The sequence below is a fragment of the Somniosus microcephalus genome, unplaced genomic scaffold, assembly GCF_052327205.1.
Source record: "Somniosus microcephalus isolate GS21.2 unplaced genomic scaffold, FLI_Smic_1.0 unresolved_chr1, whole genome shotgun sequence".
In the NCBI taxonomy this organism is placed as follows: Eukaryota; Metazoa; Chordata; class Chondrichthyes; order Squaliformes; family Somniosidae; genus Somniosus; species Somniosus microcephalus.
In genome coordinates, this window is record NW_028225179.1 from 158,985,768 (window position 1) to 159,006,049 (window position 20,282).

Sequence of the window (20,282 nt, forward strand, 5' to 3'; positions counted from 1 at the left end):
TCCTGAACCGATCACTGGCTGATGTTACGTCCGTGTAATAATCAGACACAGACTGCGGAGAACGGTACAACGGTGTTCACTCAACGTGGCTCAGACTGCAACTGAAACAACAGATTACTACTCAGCGTTATATACAGGTGTGGTCACTGCCGGTACTACAGTATACATGAGCTGTAGAAAGTAGTTCCCCCCCTTAAAGGTACATACATTACAATTCCTCCCCTTTTAGATTAACAGTACCATAACACTCATTTAACAATTAAATATCAACTAATTACAATTAACACTTTTAACATACAACATTAGCTGAAAATAGTCTATTTATAAATTCAGTCTTTGGGGAGGCTTCCTGATCCTTTCTGGATAGCGCCTTTCCCGAGTGTCTTGCTCTTGGTGCGGAGGCGATTCTGGCCCCCTGTCGTCGGTTGGTTCATCAGCTTCCGATGCTACTGTTTCTGGCATAGATGCTACCTGTACGTCGGGTTCATCACCAGGTACGTATGGGCGAGGCATGGGGTTGACTTGTTCCTGTGACTCTAGGATCTGGCCAGCATGGCGTCTCACGATGCTCTCCCCAACGTCCACTGTGTACATTAGTGGGCCCTGCCGTGTGCATATCGTTCCTGGCTGCCGTTTTTCTGTTCGGTAGTCGCGGGCCAAGACTGGTTGCCCTACATTGAAGCTCCTTGTTGGCTTCTCATGGATGTGCTGGAATTGCTTACTCTCAACATATCTTCATACGTTTGGTCTGAGCAAATCCAGGCGAGATCTTAACCTTCGGTTAAAGAACATCATGGCTGGGGCCTGGTTGGTGACTGCATGTGTCGCATTCCGGTAGGCGAACAGGAAATTGTCCACCTTGTGCTGCAGCGGAATGTTGTCATTGTACATAGCCTTTATTGCCTTCTTAAAGGTTTGTACGAACCTCTCAGCCAAGCCATTTGTGGCTGGATGATACGGGGCAGATGTGTAATGCCATACCCCATTCTTTTTCAAGAACCTCCGGAACTCTTCGGACACAAACTGTGGTCCGTTGTCGGAGCAAATCTGTTCTGGCAAGCCATTCCTGGCAAAAATGGTCCGTAGGACTGCAATAGTTTTCTCCGTGGTGGTGGAGGACATTTTGATGACCTCGGGCCATTTCGAGTGCGCATCCACGGCTATTAAAAACATTGAGTCCATGAATGGACCAGCAAAATCAATATGCACCCGTTGCCATGGAGATGAGGGCCACTCCCATGGGTGTAGAGGGGCCTGTGGTGGTGCATTTTGGACTTTCTGGCATCCTGAGCAGCTCTTGGTCAGGTCCTCGATTTGTTTATCGATTCCCGGCCACCACACATAAGCCCTGGCTAGGCTTTTCATTTTTACCCCTCCCAGATGACCCTCATGAAGCTCATTGAGCACTCTATCCCTTAACTTGGGTGGAATTACCACTCGGGATCCACACATCAAGGTCCCCCAGCACACTGACAGCTGTTCTCTCCTTGTTGAAAATGCTGGCAACAGTGAGTCGCCATGTGCTGGCCATCCCTCCACCGTCAAATCATATACCCGAGACAGTGTTGGGTCATTTCGGGTTTCCTTTTCGATACAAGTGTTAGTTACCGGTAGGTATTCAACTATAGTCGAATGGAATATTTCGACAGGATCCACTGCTGGTGCTTCCTCCGCAGTAGGCAGTGGCAGGCGTGATAGCCTATCAGCATTTCCATGCTGTTTCGTGCCCTTATATTCAATCTCATAGTGGTGCGCCCCTAGAAAAAGTGACCATCTTTGTAGTCGTTGCGCAGTCATCACCGGAACGCCCTTCTTCGGATTAAAAATGGAGGCAAGAGGCTGGTGATCAGTCAGCAAGGTGAATTTCTGTCCGTGCAGATAGTGATTGAACTTTTTCACTCCCCACACTAGGCTGAGGGCCTCCCTGTCAATCTGGGCGTAGTTACGCTCGGCTGAGGTTAGTGATCGTGACGCAAAGGCTATTGGCCTCTCTGAGTCGTCCGAGAATTTGTGCGACAGCACCGCTCCAATGCCGTAGGGTGACGCATCACATGCCAACCGAATTGGTAATGCCGGGTTGTAATGGGCCAATACCTCTTTCCATGTGATTAGTGTTTTGCTCTTCTGGAAAGCTCGTCTACATTCGTCACTCCACTTCCATGGCACCCCAGTTTGCAGTAGGGTGTTCAGTGGGTGTAGTATTGTAGACAAATTTGGCAAGAACTTATGGTAGTAGTTTACCAGCCCGAGGAACGACTTCAGTTGTGACACATTTTCCGGTGCTGGAGCCTTGACTACTGCCTCAATCTTCTCTGGGGACTTATGTAACCCCTCTTTATCGATAACGTGGCCACAATACGAGATCTGTTTTCTAAAAAACTCGCATTTGGGGCGGTTAGCTCGGAGCCCATATTCCTGCAATCTAGTGAGCACCTGCTCCAGGTTTTCATTTTCGCCCGTGACCAGGATGTCGTCCAAATAACACTGGGTCCCTGGGATCCCTTGCAGGACTTGTTCCATTGCCCTCTGCCAAATAGCCGGAGCTGATGCTACCCCGAATACCAGCCGGTTGTATTGGTAGAGACCTTTATGGGTGTTGATTGTGAGGTATTTTTTTGATGCTTCTTCTACCTCCATTTGCAGATACGCTTGGGCCAGATCAATCTTAGTGAAGCGTTTCCCTCCAGATAGCGAGGTGAAAATATCTTCAATCCGCGGAAGTGGATATTGTACGGTGTGAAGGACCGGGTTCACTGTTACCTTAAAGTCCCCACAGATGCGAACCTTCCTTGGTTCCCCAGGAGTGCTGCTCACGACTTTTTCATCACAGGGACGATGGGTGTAGCCCACTCACTCCAGTCTACCTTAGACAGTACTCCTGAACGTTCCAGACTCTCCAGCTCTGCTTCGACGGCTGGGCAGATCGCATAAGGTACCGGGAGGTCTGGCGTTATAAAATTTTGGGCTTGCGTTTTCTTCAATTTTAATCATCGCTGTCATGCCTTTTAGTGTTCCGAGTCCTTGCTGGAACACTTCTTTCGCGTCAGTTAGGATCTTTGACAGTCACCCAGGTGTGACGTCGTCATCCTTTTTGTCAGCCACAGTCAGTGCCTGTATGGAATGCCAATCCAGTTGTATTTTCCGGATCCATTCACGTCCCAGTAATGGTGGTCCTCCATCTTGTAATACATACAGGTCTAGTTTTGGTGTTTCCTTACTGTTATATATAACGGTCACCCTTATTTTTCCTTTGGGGTAGACTTTTTGCCCCGTGTACATCTTCAAAATAATTTTTGTGTCTCTCAAGGGTATGTGTGAGAATAGCCGCTCATAGTCCCGTTGGTTTATGACTGTTAGGGCTGATCCTGTGTCCAATTCCATCTTTACCTGGACTCCTGCTATCTTGAGAGTGACCCAAATGGTTCGGTGATCCTCCGTTGTGATCACATTATGTAGTTTCAGACAACTCAGTTCCCTGCTTTCGGAGTCGTTATCACTCTTTTGTTCGTCTGAACTATTCTCCGTCATCTTATGTACCTTCTTGTACTTTCCTTTGGTAGGTTTCTTATTGCTGGTTTTCTTTCCCTACCTGCAGACTCGTGCTATGTGTCTTACTTTTCCACACTGTCTGTACACTTTGTCTTTGAACCAGCAATCATTCTGGTCATGTGTTGTTCTGCCGCAGCGATAGCACTTCTCTGTTCCATATGACATTTCATTTGTGCCATATTCTTGCGGTCTCTGTTGTATCTCTGCAGCGCCCCGTGCTGCTGCTTCATATGATACCATGCTGCCGCTTCATATGATACCGCAATGCTGAAAGCCTTTTCCAGCGTAAGGTCCTTTTCAGATAAAAGCCGTTTCTGGGTTCCTTCACTTTGAAGCCCACACACAAACTTGTCCCTTAAGGTATCTGCCAGTCCCGCTCCAAACTGGCAGTGTTTCGATAGTTTGTGCAGTTCTGTTAAATAATCAGCTTTGCTTTCATCCTTATGCTGGTTCCGTTTGTGAAACTTGAATCTTTCTGCTATCAGCAGCGGTGTGGGGTTTAAATGTTCCTGTAGTATCGTTATTATGTCTTCAAACTCTTTTCCATTGGCTTCGTTGGGGTTACTAGATTTCGTAATAAACCATATGTATTTGCACCCATTAAATTTAACAATACCGACGCTTTCTTGTCATCTGACACCTCATTTGCCTTGCAGTATACCTCTATTCGTTCAACATATGTAGTCCAATCTTCGACTTCATTGTCAAGTGCGGTGATACCGCCACTCTTCGGCATTTTGGGTGTGGTTTAAAATGGCGTCTCCCGCGCTTTCCTTCCTCCCCCGCTGCTGCCGACGCCGCTCCCGGCGGTTCTCGTGACAATGGCGGCGCCCTGTAGGTTTCACGCGCTTCTCCTGCGCTGCTGCCAACGCCACTCTCGGCGGTCCTCGTGGCAATGGCAGCGCCTCGCAGGTTTCTGTGCGTCTCTCTCTCCCTCTCTCCGACGCTGCTCGGCCCCTGAACACCGGCTGCACCCTGTGCGCTCTGCCCTCTCTCCCCCGTCGATGCTGCTCGGCCCTTTGCTGTGCCGCTCGGTTGGGCTCTAGCCCGCCGCTGTCCGGGAAGGGTCTGCGCACTGCCTGTTGCCAGCCCGCTTCGCTGGACCACCTCGACTGGAAAGCCAAGCCTGGCTCTCGACAGCCTCCCCCGCAATTCTCGAGTCTCTGCTGGATGACTGGGCGGTTGCCCGTGGTCGACGCCCGAGTCTCTGGCCTTGACCTCCAATCCACTGATCTCCAGGATCGAATCCCCGGGAGGTGATGCAGAGGTACAGGTAGGTTCGAACTTGCCTTGTCGCCAATGTTGTGTCCGTGTATAATAAGACACAGACTGCAGGAGAACGGTACAACAGGTGTTTACTAAACGTGGCTCACACTGGAACTGCTCTGTACAGATTACTACTCAGTGCTATATACAGGTGTGGTCACTGCCGGTACTGCAGTATACATGAGCTGTAAAAGATAGTTCCCCCCTTAAAGGTATATACATTACAATTTCAAGCTGGAATTTTTGCCTTGGTAGGCCCATTTCAAAGCCTGCAGCTTTATTTTAACTGAGCATGCTGGCTGCTGGGCAAAGATTACACCTGCAGCAGGCTTGACCTTTGTGTCTGCATCAATATTTTTATAAAATGGTGAATGTGGTGGTTTCACCGCACCGAGGAGTCATTTCCTCTGTATACGGTTTAAAAATAGTGCTCTGTCTTACAAGAGCTTTTTTACCTTGGCAACACTGCGCAAAGCATAAAGTGGTGATGGGCCCCTAATGAACATAAAGACTTACATTTATACAGTGCTTTTCACCACCACCAGACGTCCCAAAGCGCTTTACAACCAATGAAGTACTTTTGAAGTTCAGTCCCTGTTGTAATGTAGGAAACGCAGCAGCCACTTTACGCACAGCAAGCTCCCACAAACAGCAATGTGATAATCACCAGATAATCTGTTTTATGTGATGTTGGTCGGGGGATAAATATTGGCCCGGACACCGGGGATAACTCCCCTGCTCCTCTTCACAATAGTGCCATGGGATCTTTTACATCCACCTGAGAGCAGACGGAGCCTCGGTTTAAAGTCTCATCCGAAAGACGGCACCTCCGACAGTGCAGCACTCCCTCGGTACTGCACTGGGAGCGTCGGCCTAGATTGTGTGCTCAAGTCTCTGGAGTGGGACTTGAACCCACAACCTTCTGACTCGGAGGTGAGGGCGCTGCCCAGTGAGCCACGGCTGACACAACATGCAGGACACCACAAAAGCAGTTCTGCTGACTCTCTCTCCCGGGGCTTTCGCTGTGCGATTTTAGCAGAGGCACGAGACCTGCAGTTTTGACCCTCTCTTGGAGACTTGGACTGTTTGACTGTGAGATCGGCCGAGAGTGAGGTGTTTTTGTTCACACAAATAAACCTGTTCCACAGGGAGTGTGGATGTGATGGAAAGTATAAATGTGATATTCTCTTGCCCTTCTGATTCTCTCCTATATAATTGCCCTGATTTTTTAAATTTCATTTGTGTCTGACAATGTTAGATTAATGGAAATATCCAGGCACTTTGTCCAGATTTGTTTTGAACTAACCGTTTACCAGAGGGAATATATTCTGCGTGTTTGCTGTGTTGAAGCCATGGCTCTTGTGCATAATATTGGTGCAGACTTGCTTCTGAGTTGAGAATCTACTAGACGGGAAAATAAGAACATAACATAAGAAATAGGAGCAGGAGTCGGCCATACGGCCCTTGGAGCCTGCTCCGCCATTCAATAAGATCATGGCTGATCTTCAACCTCAACTCCACTTTCCCGCTCGATCCCCATATCTCTTGAATCCCCCAGAGTCCAAAAATCTCTCGCTCTCTGTCTTGAATATACTCAATGACTGAACATCCACAGCCCTCTGGGGGAGAGAATTCCAAAGATTCACAACCCTCTGAGAGACGAAAGTCCTCATCTCAGTCTTAAATGGCCGACCCCTTATCCTGAGACTGTGACCCCGAGTTCTAGACTCTCCAGCCAGGGGAAACAACCTCTCAGCATCGACCCTGTCAATCCCCCTCAGAGTCTTGTATGTTTCAGTGAGCTCGCCTCTCATTCTTCTAAACTCCAGAGAGTATAGGCCCAATCTATGGAGGAGGAGGAGGGGAGATGGGAGAGGAGGGATCAGGGGGTGAGGAGGTTGAATGGGGGGGTGAGGGAGATGGGATGAGGAGGGGGTTGAGGTGTGAGGAGGAGGAGGGGTAATGGGGCTGATGAGAGGGGATCAGGAGTGTGGGGTTGAGGATGGGGGGGTTTGAGGAAATTGGGGGTGGTGGGGGATGAGGGAGGTTGGGGGAAGGAGGAGTGAAGATTCTCAAATCTTGTAATTCAGTATTTTTATGTCTTTCTGCCTCTGACTTACCCGCGTGTTATTTCTGTTGCTGTCTGCTGGTCAGTAACTTCTGCAATGAGGCCATTGTTTCTGTTGGGGAATTGACGCTGTGTTTTATAAGTTAGACAAGGGCTCTCTGTGTGTGGGCAGGGGGACGGGGGGAGGGTGGTGTGCCAGTGTTTACAGGGGCTCCCTGGGTGTGTGTCCCAGGGGGTCCTCAGCAGGGAATAGTTTGGAAGCCTCTCCTGTTGGTAGTCTGACAGTTTCTAGCAGAGGGCAGGCCATGCTGCAATAATGGGGTGTATTTATCCCGTAGAAAGACAGACTTGCATTTATATAGCGCCTTTCACGAGCTCAGGACATCCCAAAGCGCTTTACAGCCAATGAAGTACTTTTGAAGTATCGTCACTGTTGTAATGTAGGAAACGCAGCAGCCAATCTGCGCACAGCAAGCTCCCACAAACAACAATGTGACAATGACCAGCTCATCTGTTTTAGTGATGTTGGTTGAGGGATAAATATTGGCCCAGGACACCGGGGAGAACTCCCCTGCTCTTCTTCCAAATAGGAAACTTGGAGTTGCCTGACTTTGTATTTTATTTAAATTTCAGGATATCTTGTGAGCTGGAGGAGGGGGGAATCTTATTGTGAATCTGTAATGTTGTTGAAGTATAGAAAGCTCAGTACTTGTGGTTATAGTTCAACTGATGCTGCATGTCTTAACTCAGTGTGTCCTGGCTCAGTGTGATTGGGACAGTCAGGCCACTTACTGTGTTGATGCAAAGCAGTTTGAGATTGATGGCGAGGGGAGATCTGCAGAGTAACTCTGAAGATCAATAGTTTCCATTGACCGTGGGCCAGGAGAGAGTTTGACTCCACTTCAGCTTTGCACCAGCTGCAACCATTGTGAAGTGAAGTTAAAGTCGGTCCCACTAAGAATTTTTTAAAAAAGATTCACATTTAATCCTTCTAATCTGACTCTATTGTCAGCACCTAGAATCCTAGAAGCTCACAGCACAGAAGGAGGCCATTCAGCCCATCGTGCCTGTGCTGGCTCTTTGAAAGAGCGATCCCATTAGTCTCACTCCCCTGCTCTCTCCCCAGAGCCCTGTGACTGTCTCCTACTCAACTATTTCTCCAATTCCCTTTTCCAAATTACTATTGAATCTGCTTCCACTGCCCTTTCAGGCAGTGCATTCCAGATCACCACAACTCGCTGAGTAAAAATGTTTCCCCTCATTTCCTCCTGGATTTTTTGCCAATTATTTTCAGACCTCACTCAGTTTCAATTCTAGGAGAAAATGAACACAATCCTACATTCTCTGAAGCAGAAGAAAACCTCTTTTTAAAATTTTGAGTTTAAGCAGCAAGAGAGCATCTGTGAAATGAAGGTGAATTCTCAGTGGGCCATTGTGGGCTGCGCCTGTACGGGTAGCGTGTGATGCACCCCATGACTGGATAACAGAACTCTATCCCTGTGCATTTTCAGCAGCGTGGCTCAGCGTTTATTAAGCATGGTGATCAATGTGCTTGTGACCTGCGATAGTTTTGCTTCCTTCTTGAACAAAGTCTTTTTGTTTTCACAGGAACAGTCGAATCAATCGCAGAACCTCATCGACTCTGAATTGTCTAAATCACGCTGTATTTTGGACGAGAGAGAGTGGAACTTGGTTGAAGAACTGAATGAGGAAAAGGAGGATATTTTATTCAGAATGGAGACAAATCTGCAAGAAATCCGAGACAATTCACAAGAAGCCTTTCTTGTATATAAATGACCTGGACTTGGGTATAGAATGTACAATTTCGAAGGTTGCGGATGATACAAAACTTGGTAACATCATAAATAGTGAGGAGGATAGTGGCAGACTTCAGGAGGATACAGACAGACAGCTGAAATTGGCAGATGCAATTTCAGTGTGAAGTGATACACTTCAGGGTGACCAACACGGAGAGGCAGTATAATCTAAATGGTCCTATTTTGAGGGGCTGCAAGAGCAGAAGGACCTGGGGGGCCTGTTCACAAATCTTTGAAGGTGGCGGGACAAGTTGATGAGGCAGTCAAGAAAGCTCGTGGGATACTTGGCTTTGAATTCAAAAAGAAGGAAGTGGTGCTAAAGCTTTTCAAATCACTGGTTAGGCCTCAGCTGGAGGATTGTGTTCAATTCTGGGCATCACACTTTAGGAAAGATGTCAAGGCCTTGGAGATGGTACAAAGGAGGTTCACCAGGATGATACCAGGGATCAGATACTTCAGTTATGTGGAGAGATTGGAGAAGCTGGAACTGTTCAAATTAGAGCAGAGAAGGTTAAGGGGAGACCTAATTGAGTTTTTCACAATTATGTGCAGTTTTGATGGAGCAAATCAGGAAGAAACTGTTTCCTCTGGCGAGTGGGTCAGTAACCAGAGGTCAGATTTAAAATAACTGGCAAAAGAACTAGAGGTGAAATGAGGAGAAATGTTTACAGACGGAGGGTTGTTAAGATCTGGGACACACGACCTGACAGGCTGGAGGAAGCAGATTCCACAGGAACTTTCAAAAGGCAATTGGACATGTACTTGAAGAGGACTCATTTTCAGGGTGATGGGGAAAAGCTGGGGTGTGGGAATAAATTGGACAGCTCTTTCAAAGATCCGGCACAGGCACAACGGGCCAAATGGCCTCCTCCTGTGCTGTAAGGTTCTATGATTCTAAGCTCAGCAAAGGTTACCGTACATAGAGATGGGATTGAATGAGCAGGACACACTCACCTTGCTCACGGTAACACGGTTACTTTGGTCTCTTAAACTCCTCTCTCGTTGCATTTAAATTTTTTAAAATTACTTCCATGGCTGCTGCTCCTGGACATTTCTCAATCCCAGATTATGTGAAACTGGCTCATTCTATGGCCACTGCTCCAAAGTCTCCTCAGTCACTAACCATCAAGTCAAAATGTGCATTGCCTCCCGTGGCTTCGCTAATGCAATGGGCCGTGAAGCAGTCATGCATTATATTTATCAAACTAGATTCGGCCCTTGATCGTGTCCGTTCTATCTCCCGCACTTCTGCCCTCACCCCTGCTCCTCCCTCCCGGAACCACGACAGAGTTCCTTGTCCTCACCTTTCACCCCACCAGCCTCCACATTCAACGGATCATCCTCCGCCATTTCCGCCACCTCCAGCGTGATCCCACCACCAAACGCATCTTCCCCTCACCTCCCCTTTCAGCATTCTGTAGGGACCGCTCCCTCCGCGACACCCTAGTCCACTCCTCTATCACCCCCAACACACCTTCCCCTTTGCCCAGCACCTTCCCGTGCAAGCGCAGAGATGCAACACATGCCCTTATGCCTTCCCCCCTTCCCACTGTCCAGGGCCCCAAACACCCCTTCCAGGTGAAACAGCGATTTACTTGTACTTCTTGCAATCTAGTATACTGTATTCGCTGCTCACGATGCGGTCTCCTCTACATTGGGGAGACCAAACGCAGATTGGGTGACCGCTTTGCGGAACACCTCCGTTCAGTCCGTAAGGGGGACCCCGAGCTTCCGGTCGCCTGTCACTTTAATTCACCGCTCCATTCCCACTCGGACCTCACTGTCCTCGGCCTCTTGCATTGTTCCACGGAAGCTCAACGTAAGCTCGAGGAACAGCACCTCATCTTTCGATTAGGCACTTTACAGCCTTCTGGACTCAACATAGAGTTCAACAATTTCAGATCATGACCTCGGCCCCCATCATATATAAATATGTTTTATCCACACTTTGTCTGCCTTTTTTTCTTCTCCCCCACATGGCAGCGGTCTTTCATTCTGCCAGCGCAATTTACACTTCATCTAGAGCCATCCTCTGTTTCTTAACCTGTCCCATTACCGTCTCCTCTTGCCCTGAATATCTCTTAATGTCTCTTAACCTCTTCCACCTTCTATCCTATCACAGACCTTCCCTTTTGTTCTTTCATCCCCTCCCCCCTTTCCCAGCCCCCACACTTGCTGAAAAATCTGTTCCATTTCCTGCTTTTTTCCAGTTCTGACGAAAGGTCATCGACCCGAAACGTTAACTCTGTTTCTCTCTTCACAGATGCTGCCTGACCTGCTGAGTTTCTCCAGCATTTTCTGTTTTTATTTTAGATTCGGAACCACTTTGGTATCCACTTGGTTGGTTGAAGGAGACATTAACATAACCTGCTTTCCCATTCCCTTCTCATCTCTTCACAGAGTAAAATGCCTGCCGCCTTATTCTGATCTGACAGTGTGTAGTTAATGGTGTAACTTTGCACTACCCACGGGATGAACATCTTTAATCTCCTGGGTGTCTTTGACATCCAGGGCCACATCACATCCTTCCTCTCTACTATCCCCGAATACTTAATTCTTTATTTATTATTCATTCACAGAATGGGCTGTGGAACTCTTCCCTCAAAAGACTGTGGATGCCAGGATGAAACAATTCAAAATTTCCAAGACTGAGACGGGTCGATTTCTGTTGGTTAAGGGCATCGAGGGATATGGAGCAAAGGCGGGTAAATGCAGTTGAGGTACAGATCAGCCATGATCGAACTGAATGGTGGAACAGGCTCGAAGGGCTGAATGGCCTCCTCCTGTTCCTGTGCACCATCCTCTGCAGTCAGCCATGTTTATAATATTCCCACAACACTGTAGTTCCCGAGTGCTACAGTAGCCTCGTGTTTCAGAATTACTGATTCCTAATGCATTCAGCATTCCCGCCTATACAGCTTACTGTAGATGTTCCCATCTTTTGGCCCCTAGTTGACCCCTGTTAATGTTACCTGGTTCTTGTATATCACCCACCTGCTGTCTAGATTCCACTCTTTAATCAATGTCATGTGGGATCACATTTCCTCCTGGCCTTCTCCCTCCTAGCCAATGGAAATGCTTCTTGCAGCTACTTCAACATTCCTGACCAGTTCCATTGTTTTTATTTGGCCATCTCGCTCCCTTTGTTATCACAAGGAGAACGCCATTTACTTTTCAAAGTCCCAGTATTATTTTCGCAGCAGATTGACAGACAGTTAGTCATATTTGCGATTTTCTTTGCAAACACCCTTTTCACCATAAACAGGAAGTATAACAAAGGAAATTGCCTTGATTTTCTAGGCGATCCTTACATGGGAGGTTTCAGAGCCCTTACATGATTTCTTACATTGTCATTTAGCCCTTCCTGCTCCTCCAGTACCTTTTGTCATTTATCTTCAATGTGCACAGACCTATCTCTAGGTAACCAACTCATCATCATTACCACACTCATCACTACTCACCTCCCTACAGCCAGAATCTCCCTGCACCTCACCAACTGCATCTTTGTCCGAACCGTGTTCTCTGGCTTCTGAACTACTTCTTCCTCCATGACTTGGTCTTCTGCATTAGGAGTTAGTGCTTGATCTAATTGAATGGTGGAACAGGCTCGAGGGGCTGAATGGCCGACAACTCTTCCTATGTTCCTGTATCTGCACATTTTTGCATCTTTCTCTGTCTTTACAAGCGTTCTTCCTGATGTCAGTGCATCCTCTATTATCTTGTGTGCTCAGTTTCTTCCAGCACTTATTTCTGTTTCTTGCTGACCCTGTACCTGTTTGCAAAAATCCCTATCGCAGCTCCCCAGTGACTCGCCCTTAATATTGAGTACCAACCCATCCACTTCACTAAACTTTGACTCAATTAGTCCAATACTATCCACTCGCCTTTGCTAATTAGCTTTCCAATCGTTTCCTTCCATTAGTTCTCGTCCGCTCCTCTCAAAGGCCCAAAGCTTTTCCTTCAGGTTTTTGGCAGCTGAGATCAGCGAGTTGCTCCACACTTTACTATTGACTCTCGAGCACTTTCATGCTGCAAAGTCGAGCCTTGTTTAGTCTGTTTGAGCTCTGCCAGCGGTCTGCTGTGAGTTAACATTTGTGTTTCTGTCTATTTCAGGAGAGTACGCCCGAGGAGCAGAGGTACGACACGCTCTCCAAAAATAACTGAACAACATTATAAAGTAGGATATTGAAGAGCTGGTTTTATTTTCTGCTGTTAAATATTTCATATTTACATTATTAGTGAAGACGACTATCAGCCAAACATAGTGGAAGGCAGCCTGTCTCTGGGAGTATTTAAAAGGACCCACCCAGTATAGAGTGTGGAGACCTGTAATGGACATTCTCAGCCCTGGTACGGAGGGCCTTTCCTGTTTTCTTACTTAACTTGTAAAATCCTCAATAAGTGTGCTCACCTTAAGAATACCCGACAAGAGTACAAGAATGTAAATATTATTCATACCGACTTCAAATAAGAAAATAAATGAAATTGCAGCATGTGATATCTGATCCATTACTTATAATGCAACTATCAAATAATAATCAGGACTATTTTAGATGAAATTGATCAATCTATTCAATTCATTAGTAAGAAACGCTAATCAAAGAAATTTACAGCACAGAAGGAGGCCATTCAGTGCATCTTGTCCATGCCTCCCTCTAAATCTAAACCCTCTGGTTATCGACCCCTCTGCTAAGGGAAATATGTCCTTCCTATCCACTCTATCTAGGCCCCTCATAATTTTATACACCTTAATTAGGTCTCCCCTCAGCATCCTCTGTTCCAAAGCAAACAACCCCAGCCTATCCAATCTTTCCTCATAGCTAAAATTCCCCAGCCCAGGCAACATCCTTGTAAATCTCCTCTGCACCCTCTCTAGTGCAATCACATCCTGCCTGTAATGTGGTGACCAGAACTGCACCCAGTACTCTAGCTGCGGCCTATCTAGTGTTTTATACATTTCAAGCATTACCTCCCTGCTTTTATATTCTATGCCTCGGCTAATAAAGGCAAGCATCCCGTACACCTTCTTAACCACCTTATCTACCTATCCTGCTACCTTCAGGGATCTGTGGACATGCACTCCAAAGTGCCTCTGGTCTTCTGCACTTCAGTGTCCAACCATTTATAGTGTATTCCCCTGCCTTGTTAGCCCTCCCCAAATTCACATTTCTCCAGATTGAATTCCATTTGCCACTGTTCTGCCCACCTGACCAGTCCATTGATATCTTTGTGCAGTCTGCAACTTTCTTCTTCATTATCAACCACACAGCCAATTTTTGTATCATCTGCAAACTGCTTAATCAGCCTTCCTACATTCAAGTCCAAATCATTGATATATACCACAAAAAGCAAAGGGCTCAGCACTGAGCCCTGCGGAACCCCACTGGAAACAGCCTTCCAGTCACAAAAACACCCTTTGACCATTACACTTTGTTTCCTGCCTCTGTGCCAATTTTGGATCCAATTTGCCTCGGACCCCACGGGCTTTTACTTTTGTGACCAGCCTGCCATGCGGGACCTTATCAAAAGCCTTGCTAAAATCCATATAGACTACATCAAACGCAGTACCCTCATCGACCCTCCTTGTTACCACCTCAAAAATTTCAATCAAGTTAGTTATACACGACCTTCCCTTAACAAATCCATGCTGACTGTCCCTGATTAATCCATGTCTTTCTAAATAAAGATTTATCCTGTCCCTCAGAATTTTTTTCCAATAATTTAATGGAAATCATTAACCTGTTAGTGGTTTCTTTATGGCTTAAAAGTGGAAACTTAATGCACAAGGATATTCACAACTGATTTGGTGAAATCACTTTCGATCACCTCCTGACTCCCCAAATCCTTTCCACCACCTACAAGTCAGGAGTGTGATGGAATACTCTCCACTTGCCTGGATGAGTGCAGCTCCAACAACACTCAAGAAGCTCGACACCATCCAGCAGAAAGCAGCCCGCTAGATTGGCACCCCACCCACCACCTTAAACATTCACTCCCTCCACCACCGGCGCACTGTGACTGCAGTGTGTACCATCTACAAGATGCACTGCAGCAACTCGCCAAGGCCTCTTCAACAGCACCTCCCAAACCCGCGATCTCTACCGCCTAGATGGACAAGGGCAGCAGGGGCATGGGAACACCACCACCTCCAAGTTCCCCACCATCCTGACTTGGAAATATATCGACCGTTCCTTCATTGTCACAGAGTCAAAATCCTGGAACTCCCTCCCTAACAACACTGGGAGAACCTTCACCACACAGACTGCAGCGTTTGAAGAAGGCGGCTCAGCAACACCTTCAGGGCAATTAGGGATGGGCAGTAAATGCTGGCCTTGCCAGCGACCCCCACATCCCAGGAATGAATAAAAAAATCCAGAAGAAACTTTCAACATGGAATGTTCGCACTTCTATGAAAAAAGAATAAGAAACGTACTTGAAGGGGGCGGAACACGAGGGAGGTTGAAAATATTTGTAAACAAAATGAAGTAAATCAGAAAGCAATGGTTAAATGATGTCAGAAATATGTTTTTTTAAATCTAGATTTTAGGATCGACAGAGATCTGTTTAAAAAAAATGAAAAGAAACTTTGTCCGATTTCCGAGCGGCCTCCAGCGGGTGTTTGAAGAGCAGCTGGTTCGGTCGCTCAACGCGCCCACACTCCGCCCATTTGTATCTGAAAATTACAATCCGGGTCCTCTGTACTTCACGGGACCCCGGTTTGCAAATGACGTTGTTTCCCCCTGAAATAGGCGTGTGTTCCCGCTGCCCATCTCAGGACCCTACCCAAGGTGGCGATGGCTGAAGCTCCAGTGTAAACTTTAGTGCCATTTCCAGGCGACTCTCACTCCGGTTACACCAGGCGGCAGCTCTTAAAATCAGCCCCATTAGTTCAGGATAGGAACAGGAAGAGGCCATTCAGCCCCTCGAGCCTGTTCCACCATTCAATGAGATCATGGCTGATCTGTGACCTAACTCCATACACCCGCCTTTGGCCCATATCGCTTAATACCTTTGGTTAACAAAAATCTATCAATCTCAGGATTAAAATTAACAATTGACCCAGCAGCAATTGCGGTTTGTGGAAAAGTGTTCCAAAATTCTACCACCCTTTGTGTGTAGAAGTGTTTCCTAATTTCACTCCTGAAAGATCTGGCTCCAATTTTTAGATTCTGTCCACTAGTCCTAGACTCCCCAAGCAGCAGAAATAGTTTCTCTCTATCTACCCTCTACCCTATCAGTTCCCCTTAATATCTTGAAAACTTTGATTAAATCAGCCCATAACCGTCTAAATTCCAGGGATGGGCATTGTAAGGAGCCAGAGTCTGGAGCATGGTGTAAATAAAACAAACAACACGTTTAGTTCCCCAGCTCTACACAGGCCCTTGCTGATCTTTCAGTTCCCAGTTCCGATGCAGGGTGTATTCCCGGAATGTTAACCTGTCTTCTCTCTCCACAGGTGATGACCTTGTCCACTCTCTATTGTAAACACTCCACACGCTTGAATGTTCTGATCATTTCCATCCCCTGGGTTTTCCCATGTTTCTGATACTCCCTCCTGTTCCCTTTTGATTTCACTTCTATCTGGTGCCCCTTTTACTTTTTCCTTCCCTCGGGTATTATTTAATTTGCCGTGTCTCGGATGGTCCCTTTGTCATGTCCTTCCCACTGGTGTTCTATCTCACCCTAGTTCCTCTCCCCTGCCCCTCTTTACCTTTAACTTCCCAGCTGGAGTCTCTGGTTCCCTTGGTGTATTTCTGCCCATGTTTTAATTCTCCTCTGTCTCTGGGCCCCGATGATTCTCGATGTTCTTGAGGTTTTTATTTAATTTTACAGGAGTCTCTGGAGCAGTTGCCACGAGTTTGTTCCCCTGCACCGATTAAACAAACAAATCTCACCAACAAGACATTGTCACTCGGTTGTAGCCGCCCTGACCTCAGGTGACATTTGGACCATCTGCACCACCTGTGACTGAGACCGACACCCATCAGTTTGCAGCTGGCAGGAGGCAGGGTGAAATTATGGGATGGACCTGTTAGTGACCTTTAACCCCACAGATTGTCAGCGGGGCAGAGTTTTTCCCGCCGTCATTCCATCCCGGATTGAAGAAGGGAAAGATTCTCTCAGTGAAAGTGTGGGTGAAAGTGTGGAGATGGGACATGTTGTCCGCATTGTAAAATGACACCTGTCCGCCCTCATAGTCCAGGTACACCCCGATCTTCCGGGGCTTCACACTCGGGGTGAGGGGGGTCGGTGAAGGGGAGGTGTTGGCTAAAAAGCCAATTCCAGGGAACAGCCTCATGATCCAGTATCCGGTCTCAGGTATCAGGTCGATTCCTTTTCCTCTCGGCGGACTGTCGGGTCACTCCCACAACCCACCATGTCTTGTTCCCCACCTCCACCTCCCAGTAGTGTCTCCTTGATGTGAATCCCTCCGATCCCAGGACACAGGCCCTGTAATCAAACCACTCCGGGGTGTCAGGGAGCGGCTGTCGTTTGTCTCCGAGTCTCACACTGGCCCGGTCCTCAGACAGGATGAGCCGGGGATTCGCTGTGTTCGGATCCAGAGTCAGAGAGGCTGGAGCTGGGGGAAAGTTAAAATAACACAGTCAGTGATTTCGTTTCTTGCTGTGATTTGTTCAAATACTTTCCTTTCTAAAGTGCCCAGTGGGGCTCTGTGTTGTATTCATAGAATCTGCTGCCACTCCAGGGTTGACGGCCGAGAGGGGAGAGAGCGCGGGAGAGGAGGGGAAGGGAGACAGAGGGGGAGGGGAGAGAGAGCGGGTGGGGAGGGGAGAGTTAGTGGGTGGGGGAGGGGAGTTAGATGCAAGTGTCTGGTTCAGCCTGAGACAGTGGCCAAGGAGGGATGGAGTTGGTGGTCAGAATGCAGGGTTGTTGAGAATTTCCAGGGACGATGGCTTAAATCTTCTCAATGTTTAACTGGAAAAAATTCTGCTTCCTCCATAACTGGATTCCAGTTAAGCTGTCTGACAACACAATGGAAGTTATGCTGAACTTTTATAAAGTGCTGGTTAGGCCACAACTGGAGTATTGCATCCCGTTCTGGTCACCACACTTTAGGAAGGATGTGAAGGCCCTTGAGAGGGTGCAGAGGAGATTTACCAGAATGGTTCCGGGGATGGGGGATCTTAGCTACATGGACAGGTTGGAGAAGCTGGATTTGTTTTCATTGGAGCAAAGGAGGTTGCGGGGTGATTTGATAGAAGTGTACAAGATTATGACGGGTTTGGATAGGCTAGACGGGGAAAGGCTGTTCCCACTAGTTGATGGTACAAGGACTAGGGGCCACAGATATAAGGTTTTAGGCAAGAGATCCAGGGGGGATGTGAGGAAAAACTTTTTCTTACAGCGAGTGGTGAGGACCTGGAACACTCCGCCGATGGAAGTGGTGGAAGTGGACACAATGTTTTCAAGGGGAGACTGGATAGGCACTTGAGGGAAATAAACTTGCAGGGCTACGGGGATAGAGCGGGGGAATGGGACTGACTGGATTGCTCCACAGAGAGCTGGCACGGGCCCGATGGGCCGAATGACCTCCTTCTGTGCCGTTATGACCTTGTGACAATGGCAGTGCAGGGGCCATGAGATGGGTGCAGAGGAAGAGCTGGGTGTCATCGGTGTATATCTGGAAACTGACCCCCTTTCTGTGGTTGAGGTTGGCAAGTGGTCACATGTAGATCAGTGAGAGAAGAAGATTAAGAATAAATACTTGAGAATCTCCTGGGGTGCCGTGCGGGGGCGGGAAGAGAAGCCATTGCTGGAGATACTCTGGCTACGATCAAATAGGTAAATGTGAACCAAGTAAAGGCAGTCCCACTGAGTAGGCCAATTGAGGAGAGACATTGGAGGAGAATGGTCAATGTTTGCAGAGAGCTCCAGGAGGATGAGGAGGGAAAATGCGCTATACTCACTGTCACAGAGCATGTCATTTGTGGCCTTTATTTGGGCCACTTTGGGGCTATGATGACAGGAATGAAAATCTGGTTAGTGTGGTTCAAACATGCAGTTGTGGAAAATGGCCAGGGATTTCAGAAGTGATTGCATGGTCAAGGACTTTGTAGAAGAAAGTAAGGTTGGAGATCAAGTGCAAGGACAGAGGGATAGAGGGTGGGTAATTTTGAGGGAGGGTGTGTTGACAGGATTTGAAAAGGAGCTGGATAGGACGTGAGGAGAGGGAACCAGTTACAATGTGAGCCAGCATGAAACCAGGAAGAGAAGTTGGGTGGGCAGCAGTTTAGTGGGAATGGGGTCAATGGAGCAGGAGGTGGGTCCAGCAGTGAATACAATCTCAGTAAGACAGGCAGCCTGGCTTCTGATTGGTTACTTGCACCATGGATATGTAAAATAAAGAGAATAATGCAGCGAGAGAATAAAAATAAAAATACCAAACATTGAACCGAATGTTGATGTTTTATCCAGTAGGAACATTGGTATAAAATATCAGAACATACATTGATGTGAATTTAAGAACTGAAGTAAGAACTGTGAATAACTCAAAGCAGATCAGAGAAAGTGGGTGAGAGTCTAGGTGGAAGTGAGTGATGGTGGGATTAGTGTCACTGTGTGAAGCTGCTTTCAAAGGTGATGTGATGACTTTCTAGCGTGGTTCTAAACTCAGGTTTAAGCAGCTGTTTTCAAAGGCCACAAGGAAAGTACTGTTGTGACTAAAATATTTCACAGGTAAGACAGAGTCCAGCAGAGGAGTTAGAGAAATTGACGGGACTGAAGGCCGATAAATCCCCAGAGCCTGATAATCTACATCCTAGGGTAGTTAAAGAACTGGCCCTAGAAATAGTAGACGCATTGCTGGTCATCTTCCAACATTCAATGGAATCTGGAACAGTACCCATGGATTGGCGGGTAGCTAATGTTACCCCACTATTCAAAAAAGGTGGTAGAGAGAAAATGGGGAATTACAGACCGGTAAGCCTGACATCGGTAGTGGGGAAAATGCTAGAGTCCATTATAAAAGATTTAATAGCAGAGCCCTTGGAAAACAGTGACCGGATCGGACAAAGTCAACATCGATTTACAAAAGGTAAATCGTGCGTGACTAATCTACTGGAATTTTTTGAGGATGTAACTGGTAAAATAGATAAGGGAGAACCAGTGGATGTGGTGTATTTGGACTTTCAAAAGGCTTTCAATAAGGTCCCGCATAGGAGATTAGCGTGTAAATTTAAGGCACATGGGATTGGGGGCAAGGTACTGGCTTGGATAGAGAACTGGTTGGCAGACAGGAAGCAAAGAGTTGGAATAAACAGCTCTTCTGAGTGGCAGGCAGTGACTAGTGGGGTACCGCGGGGATTGGTCTGGATGAGGGAACTAGATGTAATATCTCCAAGTTTGCAGACGACACAAAGCTGGGTGGGCATGTGTGCTGTGAGGAAGATGCCGAGAAACTCCAGTAGGATTTGGACAGGTTGGGTGATTGGGCAGAAGCATAGCAGATCCAATATAACGTGGATAAATGTGAGGTTATTCACTTTGGTGTCAAAAACAAGAAGGCAGATTATTATCTGAATGGCAATAGATTGGGAGAAGGGGAAGTGCAACGAGACCTG

General features: G+C 47.2%; 1 protein-coding gene and 1 pseudogene across 2 annotated transcripts in view; both read left to right on the forward strand.

Annotated features, from left to right (window-relative positions):
* The window catches only part of LOC147096363 (lysine-specific demethylase 2B-like), a 41,291-nt gene extending 28,427 nt beyond the window's left edge, over positions 1-12,864 (forward strand). Inside the window, exons 4-5 of the mRNA XM_085974180.1 lie at positions 8,492-8,668; positions 12,814-12,864. Of these exons, the coding sequence (XP_085830306.1) occupies positions 8,492-8,668; positions 12,814-12,864 (228 nt within the window). The remainder of the gene's footprint in view (positions 1-8,491; positions 8,669-12,813) is intronic.
* Positions 1-20,282, forward strand: part of LOC147096362 (nuclear factor 7, ovary-like) — an 88,856-nt pseudogene that overhangs the window by 48,676 nt on the left and 19,898 nt on the right. The window lies entirely within an intron of this gene.